At 34.6% G+C, this 20880-nt stretch overlaps 4 protein-coding genes and 1 non-coding gene across 8 annotated transcripts; all 5 read left to right on the top strand.

Annotated features, from left to right (window-relative positions):
- LOC140823614 (adenylate kinase, chloroplastic-like) lies at nucleotides 1-3843 on the top strand. Of its 2 annotated transcripts, none has more exons than XM_073185049.1 (8): nucleotides 1-79; nucleotides 1399-1683; nucleotides 1769-1867; nucleotides 2372-2500; nucleotides 2642-2776; nucleotides 2957-3103; nucleotides 3221-3295; nucleotides 3572-3843. In XM_073185049.1, exons 2-8 carry the CDS (start codon nucleotides 1471-1473, stop codon nucleotides 3674-3676), a joined length of 903 nt encoding a protein of 300 aa, XP_073041150.1. In that variant the 5' UTR covers nucleotides 1-79; nucleotides 1399-1470; the 3' UTR covers nucleotides 3677-3843. The 2 variants fall into 2 exon arrangements, with proteins under 2 accessions (XP_073041150.1, XP_073041151.1); XM_073185050.1 differs by lacking the exon at nucleotides 1-79 and adding an exon at nucleotides 111-701.
- On the top strand, nucleotides 195-287 carry LOC140824936 (small nucleolar RNA snoR126). Its single transcript, XR_012116549.1, has one exon. It is a non-coding gene; the product is annotated as a small nucleolar RNA snoR126 (small nucleolar RNA).
- A 2374-nt stretch (nucleotides 3844-6217) lies between the features above and the next one.
- LOC140824363 (short-chain dehydrogenase virD-like) lies at nucleotides 6218-7060 on the top strand. Its single transcript, XM_073185960.1, has one exon. The coding sequence runs from the start codon at nucleotides 6218-6220 to the stop codon at nucleotides 7058-7060; it is 843 nt and encodes a 280-aa protein (XP_073042061.1).
- A 4078-nt stretch (nucleotides 7061-11138) lies between these two features.
- Nucleotides 11139-14546, top strand: LOC140823617 (F-box protein 7-like). 2 transcript variants are annotated; one of them, XM_073185054.1, is made up of 8 exons: nucleotides 11140-11522; nucleotides 11620-11757; nucleotides 12284-12357; nucleotides 12592-12648; nucleotides 12891-12944; nucleotides 13044-13145; nucleotides 13428-13603; nucleotides 13694-14546. In XM_073185054.1, exons 2-6 carry the CDS (start codon nucleotides 11679-11681, stop codon nucleotides 13077-13079), a joined length of 300 nt encoding a protein of 99 aa, XP_073041155.1. In that variant the 5' UTR covers nucleotides 11140-11522; nucleotides 11620-11678; the 3' UTR covers nucleotides 13080-13145; nucleotides 13428-13603; nucleotides 13694-14546. The 2 variants fall into 2 exon arrangements, 1 of the variants encoding a protein (XP_073041155.1); XR_012116248.1 differs by lacking the exon at nucleotides 13694-14546 and having other exon boundaries at nucleotides 11139-11522; nucleotides 11620-12648; nucleotides 13505-13640.
- A 1578-nt stretch (nucleotides 14547-16124) lies between these two features.
- On the top strand, nucleotides 16125-19386 carry LOC140823616 (receptor-like protein 44). Of its 2 annotated transcripts, none has more exons than XM_073185051.1 (2): nucleotides 16125-17157; nucleotides 19010-19386. In XM_073185051.1, the coding sequence occupies exon 1, from the start codon at nucleotides 16295-16297 to the stop codon at nucleotides 17093-17095; it is 801 nt and encodes a 266-aa protein (XP_073041152.1). In that variant the 5' UTR covers nucleotides 16125-16294; the 3' UTR covers nucleotides 17096-17157; nucleotides 19010-19386. The 2 variants fall into 2 exon arrangements, with proteins under 2 accessions (XP_073041152.1, XP_073041153.1); XM_073185052.1 differs by lacking the exon at nucleotides 19010-19386 and adding an exon at nucleotides 18988-19005.
- Nucleotides 19387-20880: the final 1494 nt, after the last annotated feature.

Consider the following 20880-nt stretch of genomic DNA (forward strand, 5'->3'; position numbering starts at 1 on the left):
TTACAATTTCAACTTCAGCGATGCCATCGCTCTGTCAGGCAGCAGAAATAAACCCACTTCTTCTTCTTGGATCTCTCAGGTATAAATAAATTCCCCCGTTGGTATGTGATTCCTTTTCATATTCTTGAGTCCAGAGGGTGTGTTTTGCTGATTATTTTACTACCGTTAATTTTGTTTTTGGGTGAGTTCTTGTGAGGCGATGAAGATTAAAATCGTTTCTCGATGCTGATTATCGATGGTATTCGACCTTTCATTTATGATGACCTATTTATGCGTGTCCGAGCCTCATTCGATAACTCTGTTTTCTCATATATGTGTGTGTGTGTGTGGGTGTGATAGGCAAATTAGAAGCTTTAGGTGTTTGAACACACGCATACTGGAACTAGTAATAATTATGTACAGAAAGCATGGTGCCACTCCGGTTTACTTCTTAGCAAAAACCTTTGAGAGGTCCATTTAGAGAATGTTTCTTTTTTTTTGTCCTAGATCAGCCTATATTTATATAATATCTGAGGACTTTTTCCGGTTTCTATTGACAATGCATCCCAAGTTCAATGATTGAAAATTGCAACAGGAGCTGCGCACAAATATGTAGCGAGTACAAATTTAATGGCAACCACATCGAAATCTTAAGTTGAGAAGTAAAGAAGAGGGAGTGAAAACCACCACCATGCCAAAAGAACTCATCGTGATAACAAAAAGTAAGAATCACACGAGTAACCATCTTTAGCTTACTAGAAGAAGGGAAATTATCAATATTTGACTGGATTGTCAATAATCAGGACTAGATTCTCAAGTTACCTACATTAAATTATCAGTGCAGATATTTGTTGCCATTTATTCGTTATCGCAGAAAATCTGGCAATCTAAATTGTCCTAGGACACAAACACGGGAATTGCAAATTTGCTAGTATACTTCTCTCAGAACAGATAAATTCCAGAAATCCAATCACAGCATACAATTGCGACAAATAGCCAACATTAACAATTTCCTTATCAACCCAGAATTCTTGCAGCTCTCCTCCAATTTCCTTATCACTAAGATCCATTCCATATTTCAATTCCCTCGATGAATAATGTAGCTTAAAGCAGCCCCAAATTTCGATAAATTTGTCGTGACAATAAGAATTGACACAAATAGATGATATTGGAGTAATTGAAATGAATTCTCTCAATTGAAAACAAACTCTTGAAATTGGTGAGGAAACAGAAAAGGCCAAAACTTTATTCTATAGTTGTGTTTGTCCAGCACAAAAAAAAAGGTCTCTAAAATAAATTTGTTCTATGTGTGCTGCTCTCCACAGCTTAATATAATCTTATACTTGGTCCTTAGATCTCATAAACTCGCACCATCAAACTAGACCTAACTCATTTTCTTTGATTCATTGTTGTTAAAAGCACTGTGAATAACGATCAAATTTATTTCAAGAAGCAGTGGTGACTGCTAGAGACGAAGATCAACAGCCAAAAATGGCTTTGTGTAGTTCTTATTCTGTCAACTTCACAGCCGCAACATCACCATCCTGCAATCGAAACAAGCCCTCAACTTCCTCTCGTAATCAGATTTTTAACACTTCAGGATCACCATCGTCTAAATCTTGGATTCCCTGTTTATCTGTCCAACTTAACCAAAGATTTTCCCGAACCCGTTTCAGAAAGTCAAAAGCTGCCCCATGTATGCTGGTAAACTTATTTGTTTTCCTAATTTTATTTTATATTTGAAATAAGTAGTTGTGGTAATGTTTTGGTGGATTAATTTACTCAACAGGTTGTTGCATCAGGAGAAAAAGGGGAGCCTTTGAGGGTGATGATATCAGGAGCTCCAGCTTCCGGTAAAGGAACACAATGCGAGCTTATTACTGAAAAGGTGTTTTTCCTATGTTCTATTTTTTTTAATTGGCATTTAAACTGTGTAATAGCATTTGAACATGATTGTTAGCAGTGAATCGAAAGTTGGCACAATTTTTTCCCCTTTTCCTGTGGCTATTCTGTTATGCTTATTCATTGATTTAATACGGGTTTTGGATTAGTTTAAGTTTTTACCCCATTTGTCATGTGGCTTTCTAATACTTTCAAGGCTTTAATTATTTTGGGGTTCCCTCTAACTAATAGTCAGTTTTGTTGTTGGTGCTTAGTAGATTGATTGGTTTAAAGAGCATAGATTAATTGATATGTATTTGGAATTTTTAACATTCAATTATTTCTATCATGATGACGTTCCCTTGTTAGCTTGTGTTTCATTCGTACTAACACAATTTATGAAGAATCCTGTTGCGCATGTTCGTCTTATTTCCTGCTTGGTCTGTGTTTCATCCGTACTAGCAGATCTTCTAAAGTATCTTGTTGCACTTGTTCATTGTTCTCCTTGCAGTATGATTTGGTGCATGTAGCGGCTGGAGATCTTTTAAGGGCTGAAATCGCTGCAGGTTCGAAAAACGGGAAGCTAGCAAAGGAATACATGGAGAAAGGGCAGCTCGTACCTAATGAAATCGTTGTGATGGTAGGTAGATTTATGTATTCTTAACTATCGATTGTCTTTTTAAATATTACTCAGATAATTAAAAATTGTCGAGTAAAAACTGTACAAGAAATAGCATCATCTTGGTTCTATAAACAATGCCTCCATCACTGTTTCTCACAGATGGTCAAGAACCGTTTATCACAGCAAGATTCTCAGGAGAAAGGTTGGCTACTGGATGGATATCCAAGGAGTGCATCTCAGGCGAATGCTCTCAAGGGTTTTGGGTTTGATCCGGATATCTTCATTCTTCTTGAAGTGAGGTTTTGCTTTTGCTCTTTCCATTTAACGATTATGCTCTATCGATAAAATGTGAAAATTTGAGTTATAACGTGTCGTGCTTTTTTACCTCTCTGAAAGTGGTTAGTGGTGGCTTTGGTGGTTATGAAGTGATACCCTTTTTTATTTGTCTGTACCTTTGCAATGCTGTGTTGACAGGTCCCTGAAGACATCCTTGTGGAGAGAGTTGTTGGGCGCAGACTAGATCCTGTTACAGGAAAAATATACCATCTAAAATATTCTCCTCCGGAAACCGAAGAAATTGCTGCAAGACTTACGCAACGATTCGACGACACTGAAGAAAAGGCATTCTTCAATTTTTAGTCTCTATCCTTGTTTGGTTGTTTTTACTCATCCATCAGTTTCTTTGAAGCAGTAGTAGCGTGCATATCAGTGTGTATATTTATGCTCTTTTCTTTCCAGGTCAAACTGCGTTTGGTCACTCACAACACAAATGTGGAAGATGTGCTTTCAATATATGGAGATGTAACCTTGAGGGTATGCAGTATACCTTAATCATGCAATTTCTTCCAATTGAAATGCACGTATTCTAATCCCATATCTCGAATAACAAGGAAAAAACATAAAATGATGAAAATCATGTGTCACGTGACTGAAATAGGGTATCATGTTCTTATTTTTTACAAAGACTCGATTCATTCACTAGAGTATATGGAATATGAGACTGGAGCAATATTTGAACGAAATATCTAGAGTGCCCACAGGGAGCCCTTAAAGTTTGGGCCAATGATTTTGCTTTTCCCTCGGTTGCAGGTAGATGGAAGTCTCCCTAAACATGAGGTATTTTCACAGATCGACAGTGCCTTGGCAAAGCTACTTGAGCAAAAGCTGGCTCCATCAGGGTCGGTATCGACATGATCAAGGAAATGAAGAAACATTACGCCGTTTATTGCCAGCAATGTGCAAATTGTATTCTATATTGATGCAGAAGCTCTGCTCTGTATTTGTTTTACTCTGCTTCTGTTTTTCTTTTTTCTTTTTCCCGGGATACTTGAATAGATGATTATTTATGTAACATTTTTTTTGTTTTTGACCAAACGGGTGGGGGAATATAATTATAAATTCTGAGGTTCGTGTTTGTCTGAAGGTTCTTTCATTGCCAAGTAAATGTATAATCCTATATAAATGATCAGTTTCATTTCAAGCTAAACATTCCTCAGTTATTCATTCAAATACTACGAAACATATATTATATATATGATTATTTCTTGAGTATAAAATCTCGAATTTTTCGTCGATTGTAATTAAATTCATATGAAAATAAAGTTTTTAAAAAAAACCATACTGCATAAGGCGAAAATTCCAGCTTTTGCAATTGATTTGGTTATGATAAATCCTAGTTAGCACGTAGAATATATGTATGAGAACATGAAAAAGAGAAAAGTGGTGATATTTCTCCACTAGGGGCCGCAATTAAAGATGAAAATGAAATTGTTTTTTTAAATGTAAAAAAAAAACAATTTTATACGCAAGAATTACACGTTTTTATTCCCAGAAATTATTAATCACAATGCATGTGATTAACGCAAGCCACAAACTGAATTATTCATCAATATTCATGAATGAAATTGTTTTCTTAACGTTCATTTTATATAAAAAATCTAACTACTGGTCAAATACTCACGTACTTCACCAACTCGAACACTTCTTTAATGACTATCTATTCAATATTAATAGAATACATTTAGGCCCAGTTTGGTAAGTCTGATTAAGGATGGATTATTTATTAATCTGTTGTTTGGTTTTTTTTTTTTAATTTGACATTGACTATTTGTTAAACTATTTTACTGTTTGAGGTGGACAATAAATCCATGAAATGAAGAAAATAATTATCCTTCTCCACTCCTAAAGTTTAATGACAACAATACCCCTTATTGTGAATTAATATATTGCAAGTGGGTCTGCTACCATCATTTTCCCAACAACAGGAAGCACAGCGCTGGCCTTTCCGTGGTAGAAAACTCCGGGAAAGTTCTTGGCAGTGTGCGCCAGGAGTTTAAGCACTGCAATCACCTCTCTCTCTTTCGCTGCAGCAAATTTAATCAGTTGAAAAAAACAACAGGACAAGCAAAGAATCAAATACAGGCATACACGGACCAGAAGCGGAAGGGACGACGTAAGCTTGGAGGAGATTGGGTAGAACAGCCCGGAATCTGGACTCCAAAACGTCATCGTTCTGGGTAGTGGAAGTAGCCGAAGATGATGCGGCGATACGTTCTCGAAGCTCATGCACGAGGCTTGAGAGATTCGCCATTCATTCCCCAAACAAACACTCAAACACTCTTGCGTTTCGCAACTGTGTTCCCTCCTATTTCCATGTCCTTGTCGTGAAACTTTTTGGCATCATTCAGTATTCTCCTGACGGGTAATTTGGTCAGAAATAACGGCTCTTCTTTTTCACGAACACGCAGCTAGGTTTGGGGAGAAGTACAAATTAATGGGAAATAAATTAAAATAATAGATTGAAGGGTAATTTGGTCAGAAATAATTTGACATGATTTTATCACTCTTCTTAAAAACACACCACACATAATATTATATATCTCTCAAATTACATATCTTATCCTATCAAACATTTATCAATCAAATTATCAATCACTCAATTATCACATCCTAAAGACCAAGCGAACCCTTAGATACAAATGATGAGATTCAACATGCATGCATTATCTCATGTTCAGTTCAAATTTATAATAATAAAATTAAAAAAATAGTTATGTCGTCCTTTTATCTTTCGATTTATTATGGAATCATGCAGCGTTTATGAGTTCCCAAATCCATCTACAAAATTATTTCAAATGGGTAGGAGGAACAAAATTTTATACGATGATCATGGACAAAAAGGTTGAAAATGGTAATGAAATGATGACGATTTACATAAATAAAATATAAAAAAGCATCTAAACGAGTACGATACAAGCAAGAAATAGACAACGTATTAATGAAATAAAGAAACGAAAAATCAAAGGACAAGAAATATATATATATATATATTAAAAAAAAGAGATAAAAATATGTATTTACTTTCTGTTTATCATCGTACAGATAATTAAAATGCCCAATTTAATTATATTGAAAACACTTGATTATTCTTGAAATTAAGAACCTCAATATAATATATCTTTCGTTCTAATTTACAACCCCGTCCTTGAGCAGTTGTTTGTATCGTATGTGCCGCTCATTTTTGTCCTTTCACTTGTTCCAAGCAAATTGTAGCCGGCTAATCACGAATAATCGAAGCATATTCTTACTGATCTGCCCCGTTTAGGGTTAAAATGCCAGTTCAAATTGATTTTCAATATAATTTTTAAATCGTAGTTCTTGATCATGTCCCTCGAATAATTAGAAACTATATATATCCCAAGAACGACGAGAAAAGAATCGGCATACGTACGCAGAATGAGTGACACAAAGGTTGTGTTGGTCACAGGTTGCGCCATTGGTGGCATCGGCTATGAATATTGCAAGGCACTTGCTGAGCATAATTGTCATGTCATTGCGTCCGACATCCCCCAGAAAATGCACCATCTCTTAGACTTGCGATCCAAAAACATCGAGACGATATGTCTGGATGTCTTGTCTGACGAAAGTGTTGCAAAAACGATCGATCATGTGATTTCACAGCATGGGAAGCTGGATATCCTAGTCAACAATGCAGGAATCGGGAGCGTAGGCCCTCTAGCCGAACTCTCACTAGACGTTATCAAAAGAGCATATGAAATAAATGCATTAGGAGCGTTGCGTCTAGTTCAACATGTCGTTCCACACATGGTGACACAACGTCGTGGAATCATAGTCAATATAGGAAGTGTAGTAGGAAAAGTTCCAACCCCTTGGGCTGGGTCCTATTGTGCTAGCAAAGCATATATTCACGCCATATCTCATACTCTACGAGTCGAGCTCAAGCCCTTTAATATCGACGTAGTACTTGTGCTTCCCGGGGCCATAAAATCGAACTTTGGAGGTAATAGCTATGATGGTTTGAGAGATCAAGAGTGGAAAATTTATAATATTTTCAAGGATGAAATAGAGGAGAGGGCCAAGGCGTCTCAAGAGGGAAAATCGACGGATGCCACCGTTTTCGCTCGGCACGTAATAAGTAAAATCTTGGATTCGAGTCCGCCGAGGGAAATCATTCATGGTCATATGACAGGGTTGTTCAATTTTCTTTCGTGGTCTCCTCTTTGGGTGAGGGATTTATTTTTTACACGTCGATTTAAGTTGAACAAGAAGCTGTTCTAAAATTAGCGGTACATCGGATTGGACCAAGGGGCAAGGCCATGCTGGGCTGAAGGCTTACAGTAAACAAGGAAAGTAGGAAACAAGGCTGTCGGGCCCAATTCAAGGGGTCATTTTTTATTTTTATTTTTTTAATATAGTAAAGGTAAGGCATTTGCCTACATAAAATCTTGAAATCATTTTATTTACGAACTTTGTTACTTTGTTCTACCTCATTATGAAATTCTATTTACTCGTTATTGGATTGGAGTAGACTACTCCTGCAACTATTACACCATAGTCGATCCGATCAGGCTCGACTCCGATCGGTCTAACCCTAACGCAACTCAGAGTGTAGGACAAAAATATTTAGTTTCAAAATACTGTCCCATCTAGCACGTAAAAGACGAGCTCTCGAGTCTGCAGATTTGAAATGTAATAAAGCTTAGGCATTATTGTCATTCAGCAGGGAGTTTGTGCATGTGCGACTCTACGACACACTATAATAATAGTCACTTCATAAGTTAAAGGAAAAAGTACTAGACAAGCTGTTCATAATAAAAATATCTATGAAACAAGTTTCTTTAGATATTTTTTTAAAAAATTATATTTTATATTATGTATGTTTTCTTGTTATTAATTGTTGTTTATTTATCTTGTAACTTGTTATAGATTTTTTTTAAAAAAAATCTATAATATTTCAAACGACAAGGCAAGTATTATTTAAACTAAGTAACAGTGGCACACGCTATGCGTGTGTATACAAAGATTGTACACATAAGTTAGACAAAAAAATTCGCAATTACCTAATCGAATTTTCTCTGTGTGCTCCAATATTTTCAAAATAGTACATACAAAACTTAGAAAATGAAAGTTGAGTTGGAGAAAAAACTACATTACGGTTTGTAAGAATATGTGGAAAAAGTGAATTTTTTTTTATTATTTTGTCGCCTCACTCTCACTTTGATGATTATGAATATTTATGTAAAATTAAATTACTATAATCAGTTTAGATTTAAAAAAAAAAAAAAAGTTAGTAAGCGACTCTCTTACTCTACGCAATTGTAAAAGATTATTCTTTTTTTTAACCATGTTACTCTATTACAATTTAAATATTTTGAATATTAAGTCCTGATTTTCGCCATCTCATCTCTTTGCACGTGCATGGATGGTACGTAGGGTCTGGTTTTCTTTACATCGTATTAGTTTTTATAATTTGGGTTCACCAAAAATCAAAGGTCGAAGGTTCTGAACGCAGTTTCCTAATTGGTTCCATTTGGCAGTTCCCCAGTGCGATAAATAATGTTTGTATTTTAATATAATATTCATTTCGATATAATTTTACACGTCATATATCTCCGTTTCATTTCCAAATAAATGTGAAATTATATTAATTTAACAAGTTTTTTTAATTAAAAAAATTTCTTGGACGACTAATTTTTAATAAGTTCAGTACTAATTTTTATATAAAAAAAGTGAGTAATGTGATTAAACATGCGATGGATACAATATTGTTGAGTCTCATTAAATACTGGCAATTTTTCTGTGGTGCATTAAATGTTTTTTCTTTGTGTTGTAATATATCCACCACAAATTAAATTAGGATAATTTATTTGGGATATAATTTTTTTTTTAATGAAACTTCTTATTCGTACAAAATATTATTATATTCCTTGTCTGAGTTTAGTTAATAAATCATTATCAATAGACTGAAGTAGAAAACAGCATCCACAAATAGAAGTAGTTTTTATATAACAAATTAAATGAATTAAAAATTAATACGTATTTTTAGAAAATATATTATTCTTGTTGCCTTGTTATCATCCTTAATTGTTACACTAATATTTGCATGTATATCAAAGCGTGGTCATGCTATTTTGTAATCACACTTTCGATTAAAAAGAAACTAAAATCGCAAAAGCTAAAAAATTAAAATTTATCATCAAGAATTGTTAAGATTGAAACTTGGACCTAACTCAATCTCAAATGCTAGCTTTAGGGAGGAGGATTGTCCAAGTCAATATATACAACTCTCAAGTTATTTATCCAATTGATGTGAGACAATTAACAAGAATAAATAAAACAATTGTTATAAAAAAATTAGACATGGAATTGTTGCGAAGACGACGATAAAACAAAGCACATACGCGTATCGGCCAAAAATTGGAGTACCTTCGTGAGCCCTCCACCAGCAATGTCTTTATCAAATATTGGCGTGATGAATATATTTCACGACCACACACACACACACACACACACACACACACACACACACACACATATATATATATATATATATATATATATATATATATTTGTTCTGTTATATTTTTGTTGAATTATAATTTTTCGACAAAACGATCTTTAGTAGCATATTTATAGATATTTATTGAAAAGAAGGTTCTTTATTAAAGATCTTGTTGAAAAAAATGATGACTTTCATATTGTTTAAAAAATAATTTAAGATATTCAATATTTGTTAAAAAAAATTCTTACCACATCTTCTCATGAGTCAATGTTGTGATACATATATCATATCACTCACTCATGAAAAATAATATTTTTTATCTTGATATTTTGTTAAAAAAATATTAACGTCACGTTTTAATTGCATATTTATTTTAATAATTAGTTTAATATGAAACGATCTCACGGATCTATATCCGAGTTCATATATAGAATGAAAAATAATATTTTTAACTTAAAAAATAATATATATTTTTTTTCATAAATCGAATAAACTCGATCTATATCTAGAGCGTGAGAATCGGAGTTGGTCCTGATCAAGCGGACCAATAAACACAAGTCGATGCTTGGTAACAATATAATGCTTTTGTCCAGCATATACCCACACACGACGTTTTCCAATCGGTGTGAGATTCTTCGACCAATACCTTGATATCATGTTGTCTGGAGGGACCATCTCATCAAATCCCTCGAAACTCTCCGAATCATATTTATTAACTCTCTTTTATCCATTATGCGTAGACACTCCTTGAATAAATTATAACTATTTTTGTATTAAAGAAAATCCTACATACGTATCGATAACTTATAACTCATTTAATATTAAAATTTATGTTTAATACATCCAACTCAAAAAAAAAAAAAAATCATACGGAACAACACCTTCTTATAGACATTAATATTCAGAGTAGGTCTTTTGTGATATGGTTTTACGAATTTTTATCTGTGAGACGAGTCAACTCTACAGATATTGACAATAAAAAGTAATATTCTTAGTATAAAAAGTAATACTTTTTCATGTATGACCCAAATAAGAGACATATCTTACAAAATGTGACTCGTAAAAACGTCTCACACAAATTTTTGTCTAACATCCGTATATCGGACCTCATAATTCAAACAATCAAATAAGTATGTATTTAGGCCACAAAAAAGATTCATGGTTCAAGAAAATGGAAGACCCTTCACTTTCATTGGCCTGGATGATATAAGGGTTTGTTTGGATCGGAGTTAGGCTCCAACAAAATGTTGGTGCATTTGCATTCACGGTCAATTCTAGTTGTAATAAGGCTACAGAAATTTGAGAGTTTGATACATTTTGCTTCTTTTTGTTTTCTGTGTTTCGTTGCAAATTCTTCGGGGACCATTTCATTATGCGGAGGGCACAATGCACCGATTGTAATAACACTTTATGTATCATTCTGTCCTCTTCTAATAATTTTTTTTTATGTTAAATCAGATAGTATTGTAATAGATTGTTTATTTGTAACTAAATAAAAGTTAGAACCATATAGACGGATCCATTAGATTGGGATAAAAATTTGTGTGAAACGATCTCACGAGTTATATTTTGTGAGACAGATTCTTATTTTGGTTATCCATGAAAAGTATTACTTTTTATGCTAAGAGTATTACTTCTTATTGTGAATGTCGGTTTGATTGACACACCTCACAGTTAAAGATTTGTGAGATCATCTCGTAAGAGACCTATTCTTAAGTTGGATGCATATCTACTATACTAAAAGAGGGAATAAGTTAGAAGTGGCCAGTTTCCTCCCGGTTGCCTGTCATAAAAAATACACGCGTCAAACATGTCTTTCTCCAACAATGAAGATCTCGTGCTGTCAATAGGAGAATTATCTCTGCTTTCCACCACACCACAACAATGCAAGTGGGTTTGCTTCATTCTTGGCCTTCTCGTTTTCATCTTCTCTTCCTTTAATTTGGAGCCTCCGTTTTCACCTCTCCACCACTGCACCGAGCAAATTCCAACAAAATCATTGAACCCAAGAGTCGTAACTTTAGGCGAGTATGAAGCGAGCTTCAATCGGGTTGGGTTTCTTCCCCGTTTCAAGAATGCGCTCAAACACTGCACCACCGCCTTCGAAACTCTTGGCCCGAACTTGACCCGGGACTCTCCGGAGCGGCTTTAGATCGATAGTCTGGTTCTTGGCCGGAGAATATCCGGAGTTGTTGGTCCGGCAGAACAAAAAAGAGAGCGCATGGAAGATAATGAAAGGTGGAGGTTTTTAATGGAGGGTGCTGGTTTTCAGCCATTAGTATTCAGTCATTATGCATTGTCGCAGGTCATAAATGTTGTATTTTATTAATTGCAGATCTTTTCAAGATTGATTCCATATAATACCCTAGGGAGGGCAGCTTGTGTTTGCCGAAAATGGAGATATGCAATACATATCCCTGTGTTTTGGCGCAGGGCATGTCTAAAATCTTGGCAGATGGACACTATTATTCCTGTTAGTCATTTCTTTATAATTTACATGTGCCGGATTTCATTATGAGTTCTTTGGTCATGTGGCTAGGTCAATGGACTCACATAAAATGATAAGATTCTTCATTCTAAGTATGATCGTTCGTGGAAGAAAACGTGGCTCTTAAGGCCAAGACTTCGAACTGATGGCAAGAGTTATTAGGTGTATTTATTTTACCAGCAAATTTATTTAATATATACCTCAAGACTCCAGGTACTTGATTTTCTTTCCTCTGTTCCTGGTAAATTCATGTGGTATTTTCATGAACATTTTGGGGGGTCGGACCATCGGATATCATGTCGAAATTTGTTCTGCCGTTTTTTATTTGGGTACCTTGAAGACGCGCGCCAACTTTTAAAAATGTTTTTGAGCAGCGGAAATATTGGGTTGTATGATTTTGCTGCTAGCATTAAACATTTCAAGATGTTAATTCATGGAGTTTTTTTTTCCCTTTTGTTGATATTTTTGGAATTGTACTAATAGAATTATATCTCTAAACGTTAATATTTAGGTCTTTATGTCAGTCGGAATACCTATATTCGTGCTGGAATTGCAGAGTGGAAGATTAGCAATCCAATTCATATTGTATGCTTTATGTATTTTCAGTTGTGATATTCCCCGGACCCCGATAGAATATTGGTACGAGTTTCATAAAAAATATGCCTTGAGATTCCAAATCGATAATGTGTTCTTCAATGAGAGAATAGACTATATCAGCTAAAATCTACATGAAATTCATTGGATTCTATTTTCTCCAACTTTACTGATTACTATGAATAATCCATTGTGTATTGTTGCCTTATTATTGAAAACCTTCAGGAAATTTGTTCTCGACAGCTGGAGAGATGTTTTGTCCTATTTAAGATGTCATTAATGGTAATATTTTAATCTTTGGATGAATATTATGCTATTTGTTTCAAAATCTTGAATGGTTTTTTTATCAGCTCATGATTAAGAAGCGCTACCTAAAGCAATTGAAAAAAGGATTATACATGAGAAGAAAATATTTTATTTTGTATGTTATTATCCAAGAAAGCAAACAAGTATGTTGGTTTACTTCCTACTATATCTCCTTGGATGTAAGATAATTATATAACCAACCATATTTTGCATTCCAGGTGTGCTATTATCGGTGCTTGAGATTCTATCCTTCTGGAAGGTTTCTCTATAAGGTTAGAATTGTTCACTTGTGTTCTGATGTAGTCCGGTTTCAGAATGTATTATGGCATCTGGTTATAAATACCTTTTTCTCTTCTTACCAACATCGATAGAATTCGTCACAAAAAGTAAAAGACGTGGTGAAATGAATGAATTTTCGGGCCACAAAAGCTGATTGTGTTTTTAGTGGGCAGTACACACTAGCCGAAAACAAGGTTAGATTTTCTATTCGCTGTTCGAAGCTGTTTCACTTTCGTAAGGCATATTATTTTGAACGATACAAGAATTTTCAAGTTGAAGCTGCCCTTTTAAATCCTGGTTTGCGACCAACTGTGCTAAGAATCCACTTGAGGTACTTTTAGAGTTCACTGCATTTGGAACAAGCAAACAAAGATATTTCATCTAGGATTTTTCCTCGTTTTATTAGTTAATATTAAGATTCTGTATCTTCCGAAGATTATTTTGATGTTTCCCTACCTTTACGCAATGTCATCTAGGTTGAGGGGTACAACCTTAGGTGCTAACAATAGAATGGATCACCTTTCACTCGTTACCTGTGGTGTGAATGATGCAGAGGCCAGCGGGCCTGACGAGGCAATTCTTGGAGTTGTTGAAGGATGGAAAGAAGATGAAACACATAATCTTTATGTTCCAGCAATTTCACATAGAAGGGGTTTAACTCCTTTCGTCTTCATACCATTTGATGAAGTACGTATTTCTTTTCTCTATTGATGTCTGCTCTACACTTGATTTCGTATTTTAGGTATTTCTACATTGGATTTTGACGGTTGGATGGATCAATGAGGAATCCATGTGTTTTATGTGATATTAGACCCAATGGCTGGTTTAAACTAAAGGTGCTCATGATTTATTATTTGTGCTCAGGGTAGAATATGTTTTAGCTGGTTCGAAATTAGAAAATGGAATTATTGTTTCCTTGAATTTAAGTTCTTACTCAATTAAGGTTCGTGTTATCGAGTGATATTGAGCAAATGCTCTGCTTTAGGTCATTAGTTTATTTAATAAGCACAAGGTGGCACACAAGTTATCAACCAACATAATTTGAGCTCAACTTAGATTCTTGATGTGTCCGAACATCTGTACTCATAGTCGACATCAACGAGAAAAACATCAGAGCATCTCGATGAAATAATTACAAATTTTCTCAAATCAGTCCAATTGTATCACCAGTATGGTATAGAATTTTGTTTCGAGTTAGTGTTCAAGTTTATCTTGACCATCTTTGACCGGCATATGGTAGGTTGGGACATCATTATTGAATCTTCCTGTGGAGAAGATGGATTATTTTTACCTGGTTGATTGGAGCTCCGCAGTGGAAACCTCCTGTATTCTAATAAGATCCCAGTTGCTGTTCTTGTATGTGTATGTAGATCTGTAAATAGGGCTAACTCTATTTTGTAATACATTTGAATTATATCCTGGTTGTTGTTCTCGTGTCATGAAATATGCTGAATTTTTTTAGTAGATTTTACTGCCGTGTTCCAAGTTCCCGTGTAAAATTTCAACATAATTTTTTGTGTCATAAATATAATTACCTTAACCTATACGTTTTCGAGAATGTAAATTCATTTATTGTACATGGTTGTTTTGATGGAGTTCGTTGGTATCTAAGATTGTCTCAATGCATTTTGCATAGTTTATAGTTTAGTGGGAACAATAGTTTTGATTTCATGTTCGGCATTTTTAGTAAGATGTCTTATATTGGACTGAAGTAAACGCTTCTATTTAGTTTTTTCACATCTTTCTGAAATAGATAGTTATATTGGATTGTTCATATTCAATACATGTATAGTAAAGATTGTTTTCTATTGAACTTGGTTCATATACTGAATTTGTAGTTAGCAAATGATGGATATCGAAAATTTATAACATAACAAGTATGTTAAGCATTAGGTAATAAAGCGTATAAGTATGTATTGGATAAGAAAAATTACAAACAAAATTCATTGTGAAGATTACATGTATTAAAGTTGTACATGTTTGCACGCAATAGATGTAAGGGTTAAATGAATAATAAAATATATATATTATGTTATCGAAAATGCTTATTCGGTATATATGTGCGTAAACATATTATAAACTTTAGATTAATGCGAGATTCAAACAATTTTTATTCATATACTTTATTTTCTATTATTAGACCATCATTGTTATCTTTTTTATTCAAATGTCTTATAAATTAATATTAACTCTCATTTTTATATGTCATAAAAAATCCTAAGTTACAAAATTCATAAATCCATCAACTAAATTCAAAAAAAAATTAAACATATTGAAATCATGTCTATATTAATATATTTTCAAATTTTTTTGATTACCCTAAAATTTTTTGTGCTCCTATTGATTGTTTAATGACTCATATTACAACTTATATTTAGGTTAAAGTTACTACATTCATAAATTCATTTGCCTAAAAAATATAATTAAATGTAACACACTTACAACTAATACCAAAATATGGATTTGTGAATATATAATAACTTATTTACGAAATAGATCATTCATTATATTTAAGATAAATTAATACATTATATTCAATTTGCAACATTATATTAAACTTTTCCTATTTAAACATCAATTCAGTCTTTTTTCTAATCATTTTCACTTTTATAAATTCCTTATTTTTCATATTTTTCACTTTGTTAAACACAATCTCAATTTATAATAATAATTGTTTGAATACGAATACAAAAGAACATAAAAAAAATATGCTCACAAATATAAACACATAATTAGTAACTCTAAATAAAATATATAAATATTCATATGTTATACTATACACTTGGGTAGGACACCTCAAAAATTGAGGTGCCCATACCTAGTTTACTTAAAATCGGACAAAACTAAGTTTATCGATTTGACTAAACAGCAAGTTAAAACTAACCCAGTAAAAAATTAAAATAAAACCAAATAAAATTTACATTTTTGATTTGGTCAATATAACAAACCACGAAAGTCCATCATAAGCCACCCATTTGGTTTACGGTTTAATGCTGTTTTGCTGACTTTTTTTTAAAAAAAAATTTGGTGGCAAAATACAAGCCAATAGAAATGGTGGTGGTATACCAAAAGTGCCCTCGCGACCAGAATCCGTGCAGTCACCATCTTTGACCCCCGCACCAGCCCCCTCCCCCTTCTCCCTCACTTGTGTCAACTCCATTACTCTCATTTTCAGTTCCTCTGTGGACTGTGGGCTTCGTGCGTCACACTCTGTCTCGATTCCCTATTTCATAAATAGATAAATCTTTACGAGAAATATGCACCTCCACCGATTCTGCTGTTAGTTTTTGCACTTGTACAGAGATATTACGTTGCTGGGCACCTTTTTATGCGTTGAAAATACATGGGTTTTGCGGGCCAGCTGCTGGCTCTGGCCTTGCTAGCTCTCGCCGCTGCGGATCCGAACGACGAGCTGTGCCTGAACCGTCTTAGCGAGTCGTTGGAGGACCCGTTCAAGAACCTGCAGAACTGGACTCGAACTGTTTTCGCCAACCCATGTCAGGGTTTCACCTCGTTCCTACAGGGAGCCACCTGCAACAATGGCCGAATCTACAAACTCTCCCTCCCTAATCTCTCGCTTAGAGGCACCATTTCTCCTTACCTCTCGAATTGCACCAATTTGCAAGCCCTCGATCTCTCCTCCAACTCCATCGCCGGTCCGATCCCCACGGATCTCCAGTATCTAGTCAACTTAGCTGTTCTTAATCTCTCCTCCAACAGCCTCTCCGGCGAAATCCCCCAGCAATTGGCGCTTTGTGCTTACCTGAACGTCATCGATCTCCACGACAATCAACTATCGGGCCCGATTCCGCAGCAGCTGGGGCAACTCATGAGGCTCTCGGTTTTCGATGTGTCGAACAACGGGCTATCCGGGATCATACCCGCTTCATTAGGTAATCGAAGCGGGAACCTGCCGCGATTCAATGCAAGCTCGTACGAAGGTAACAAGGATCTCTACGGCTACCCACTACCCCCGATGAAGAACAAAGGGCTTTCGATTCTAGCGATCGTAGGGATCGGGCTGGGTAGTGGGTTCATCAGTCTGGTCCTGAGTTTCACTGCTGTTTGCATTTGGTTGAGGGTTTCGGAACAGAAATTGGCCAATGAAGAAGGCAAAAACAGTCAATTCATGCCTGATTACTGAAAGATCAATCGTCAGATTCATTACGCCATCTTCAACTGACATGTCGGAGATTAACATTTCTGGTATGTTTCATAAAGATTCGAGCTTTCTTCTTCTTTGGGTTTTTCTTACACGTTCTTCGTCTCCTCTAATGGTGCACTCCATGGATGTGTAGCATGATCAATTGCTGTTTTTCCCCTGGATTTTTTTCCTTTCCCCCTTAATTTCTCAGTTTTCTTTTCTTTCTTTTTTTTTTAAAAAAAATTATCCACTTATTAATTATTATTTTGTCTTGTTTTATTAGGTTTTCATAGTAATTGTCAGCATCAATTATTTGGTAGAAATGTATAGTTAAAATTGAATGATTTATTAATGTTGAGTGGCATAATTAATGCTCATATTTCTTCCGTCGCCCTCTACTTTTGTTTTGGTTTTGGCACCATCTGATTATTATGTGTCTCAAATTTTATTCCTAAAAATAAATCTAAGTTTCACATAATTTTATTTTGTGTAGCTTCAACAATAACACCAATGTTTAAAAAAATATATATTGAAAGAAAAAACGTATCAAACTTGTTAAATAATTATCTAACTAAATAGATATGGAGTCAAAATAATACCGTAATTAGCAACTATTTTTTTTAGGTTTCAGATTGATATTTTTTTTTATTTTCCCTTAACTCTGAAATCATTTGTGTAAGACTTTATAAATTGCATCTATTTTCGGGCATCCGATTTTCCCTCAACATTGGGTATTTATCTGAATAATATTATTACTTTTTTTTTATTCATATTGTTTTGGATCAGGTATTTCTGTGAATACTATCATTTCAATAATAATTTAATGTTGGGAACAAATTTGACTTAAATCCATCGGTTGAGAGAACTCTATGGGAGATTAATGTGTACCCAATGCACAAAATTTATTATTATTATTATATAACAAAATGCGGCCATTCCGTATTTTGGAAAAAAAAATGCATGGCGGCAACTTCGCACCACCAGTAGGCTGACTCGTGATTGAATCGAAGCATTTTATATTATCGTGCGTTGACTAGACGGGGGAAATGGGAATAATCGGCGTGTAAAGGTAAATTAATTGGGAATATTTGAGTCACAAAGTTCTTATGTCCATCGAATTTTCACTTACATTTAGTGTAGTGAGAAACCCGTATTTATAATAATAAGTAATACTTTTGGAATAAAAAGTATTATTTTTATGACTCAAATAAAAGATATGTCTCACAAAATTGATTTGTGAAACTATCTCACAAAAGTTTTTTCATATATACCCAATGTCTATTCAAAGTTGTACTTAGAAATAATGCCATATGCTTTAGAAAAAAAAATTGTCAAAAAAGAATCCTCTTCACCAATTTTGACATCCAAGAAATCTATTTGAACAATATAATTTCTTCCTAAACCACCCTTTGTACTTTTTATCTTATGGAACACTGCTGGAATAAGCTTAATTTGGATTGGATTTAAATTATTTGAGTATTTTTTAGCACATGGACTTGATGTGCTGCCTCATTATTCCCTCCACAGGTCTCTAAATCCTTCCACGCCCTCCCTGATCATTACACAAACATTTTTCTAATTATTACATCGATTTTTTTAAAGTAGTATGATGATCATGACCTCCATATTCATGTCAAATAAATAATAATACTAGTAATAAAGAGATGCACCGAAAGTAGATGTGAGAGTCAAAGACACAAAAGAAGGGAATTAATCATAGGAGGGCCCTCTGAGAATTTGCATGCTGGTTATAATCATACAGTGGGGCCTCTGCTTCCATATTTGTTTTCAAATTTCATAACCAACTTCACCTTTGTTTGGACACACTACGTTCATTATGAGTACTTATGTATAAGTAAATATCGTTGAGGTGACATTCATCTGTTGTGTAGATATATATTTTTTGATGGGTAGAGGATGAATATGCATGTGCAGTGCTTCGTGGGCGTCAATATATGTGTTGGAATCAACAGTTGGAAAGAAGGATATTTGTATAACACAGAGGAATAGCAGGCAAGAACAGGACAGCTTCTTGCTCACTTATTTCAGGGTGCATGTCTGAAGGCTTGTGACTTCGAGCATAAAATGCTAAAAATCGCAACTCCTCGAAGATTTTATTAGCACTACTCCTAACCACGACTCAAGAACGAAAGACTAATCTGCTAAAAGATGTGAAAATATCCAACACTAAATATACTAATTATTATTTCCATATATGAATCACTATTAATCAACACTCCCTTTCATTAAAGGCATAGACTCATATTAAGTTGATTTGTGAAGTTCTGGGAAAGGGTTCGTTCGACGTTACATGTGAGGGCACTGTTCTCACATGATTTGAATGGACAAGATTCACACATATATGATTTTTAAAAAATTAGTGGACCCCGTGTATGTGTGGCTAAATTTGTACTTTTGATTCTATCATGAGGTAGTGTCCCTACATGTAGGATGAAATCCACCCTGGGAAAGGGCAGTATTTTGTAAAATTCAGCTATTTGTTCATTCGTACCAGCGATTCATCAACCCTTTAGGCACCAATTTAATTTTGATAAAATCATGATCCCCGATATCAATGTGATTTGTTCTTCCCCGGTATGCTGGATTTTTGGAAAACATTATGCATATCAAAGTTTGTTATTTTACGATACTATAATCAATTATATGGAGAATTCAATTCGAATTTTCTTTATGATCATATAATACTTGAGCTCCGATTTGAATGATCACGAGACGACTAAGCTAGTTGGAGTTCTAAAATTTTCAAGAAGTTTTAGCTCAGAAGTTCTTAGAAAATGGATTTGAATTCTATTCATGGATCGACTGGGCGTGGTTCGTTGCTAAAATTATAGCCTGTTGAATATTGTGGTGTTTCGCTCGGTACCTGAATATAAATTAATAAATTATTTCCCCCCCTTTTAAAAAATAATAATAATTTGTCGAAATGCTTTAATTTATTTTATTAACTTCATAAAAGTTTCTACTTTATTGCACTATTTTTTCTCATTGTATTTTATTCTTTTAAAATTCAAAATATTTGAAAATGGTACAATTTATCAGCCGAGCTTGATCAGCCGAGTCAAGCTTAATTTGGGTTGAAGCCCAATCCCCTGGCCTGTTTTAGCATGATCTGAATAGAGCCTCAATTAACCAGGACAAGTCACACAAAAAAGAGCGCGCGCACACACACATATATATATAAATAAAGAGGTTTACATGTTGCATATCTATTGTAGATATATATGTAAATACCGTTGATGTGACGTCCTCTACATGTTAAGATTATTTTCTTACATGTGACATTTTTTATTACACATTTAGGTAACGTTTGGTTGGGGTGATTGGGTAGGATAGATAATTTTATCCTACTCTATCCGGCGTTTGGTTGGGGTGATTATTTAACCAAGTCAATCCCTCCTATGAATGATTAGGTTATATTAGGTAGGTTAAAATAATACCTTCTCACCCCCTAGGATTATTTATCCCACTCTTAATACCTCCTATTTTTCCAATTTTACCCTTCTCCTAAATTCAAACTCACCACCACTTCCCGCCTAAAATCAAACTTACCACCACTTCCCGCCACCGACTGCCGCCTCCACAACCGCCGCCGGCCGACCACCGGTAGATGCTCGGCCGCGGTTGGCGGACCGCCGGCCGACTGCTGTTTAGCGACGGTTTGTAAAACACCGTCGCAAATAGCGACGGTTTTTTTTCAAACGGTCGCTAAATGTCAAATTTTTTAGTAACTAAAATAATTCAAAACCAGATCGGCGACGGTTTCT

This window comes from Primulina eburnea, chromosome 2 (assembly GCF_022965805.1).
Source record: "Primulina eburnea isolate SZY01 chromosome 2, ASM2296580v1, whole genome shotgun sequence".
NCBI lineage: Eukaryota > Viridiplantae > Streptophyta > Magnoliopsida > Lamiales > Gesneriaceae > Primulina > Primulina eburnea.

Excerpts from the sequence above, each read along its gene's own strand:
- LOC140823614 (XM_073185049.1), top strand. The coding sequence starts at position 1,471 with ATGGCTTTGTGTAGTTCTTATTCTGTCAACTTCACAGCCGCAACATCA. Across the intron at positions 1,684-1,768 it reads AAGCTGCCCCATGTATGCTG|GTTGTTGCATCAGGAGAAAA; the intron begins GTAAACTTATTT and ends TTTACTCAACAG. Across the intron at positions 1,868-2,371 it reads GCGAGCTTATTACTGAAAAG|TATGATTTGGTGCATGTAGC; the intron begins GTGTTTTTCCTA and ends TTCTCCTTGCAG.
- LOC140824363 (XM_073185960.1), top strand. The coding sequence starts at position 6,218 with ATGAGTGACACAAAGGTTGTGTTGGTCACAGGTTGCGCCATTGGTGGC.
- LOC140823616 (XM_073185051.1), top strand. The coding sequence starts at position 16,295 with ATGGGTTTTGCGGGCCAGCTGCTGGCTCTGGCCTTGCTAGCTCTCGCC.
- LOC140823617 (XM_073185054.1), top strand. The coding sequence starts at position 11,679 with ATGGAGATATGCAATACATATCCCTGTGTTTTGGCGCAGGGCATGTCT. Across the intron at positions 12,649-12,890 it reads TATTTAAGATGTCATTAATG|GTGTGCTATTATCGGTGCTT; the intron begins GTAATATTTTAA and ends TTTGCATTCCAG. Across the intron at positions 12,945-13,043 it reads CTGGAAGGTTTCTCTATAAG|AATTCGTCACAAAAAGTAAA; the intron begins GTTAGAATTGTT and ends CAACATCGATAG.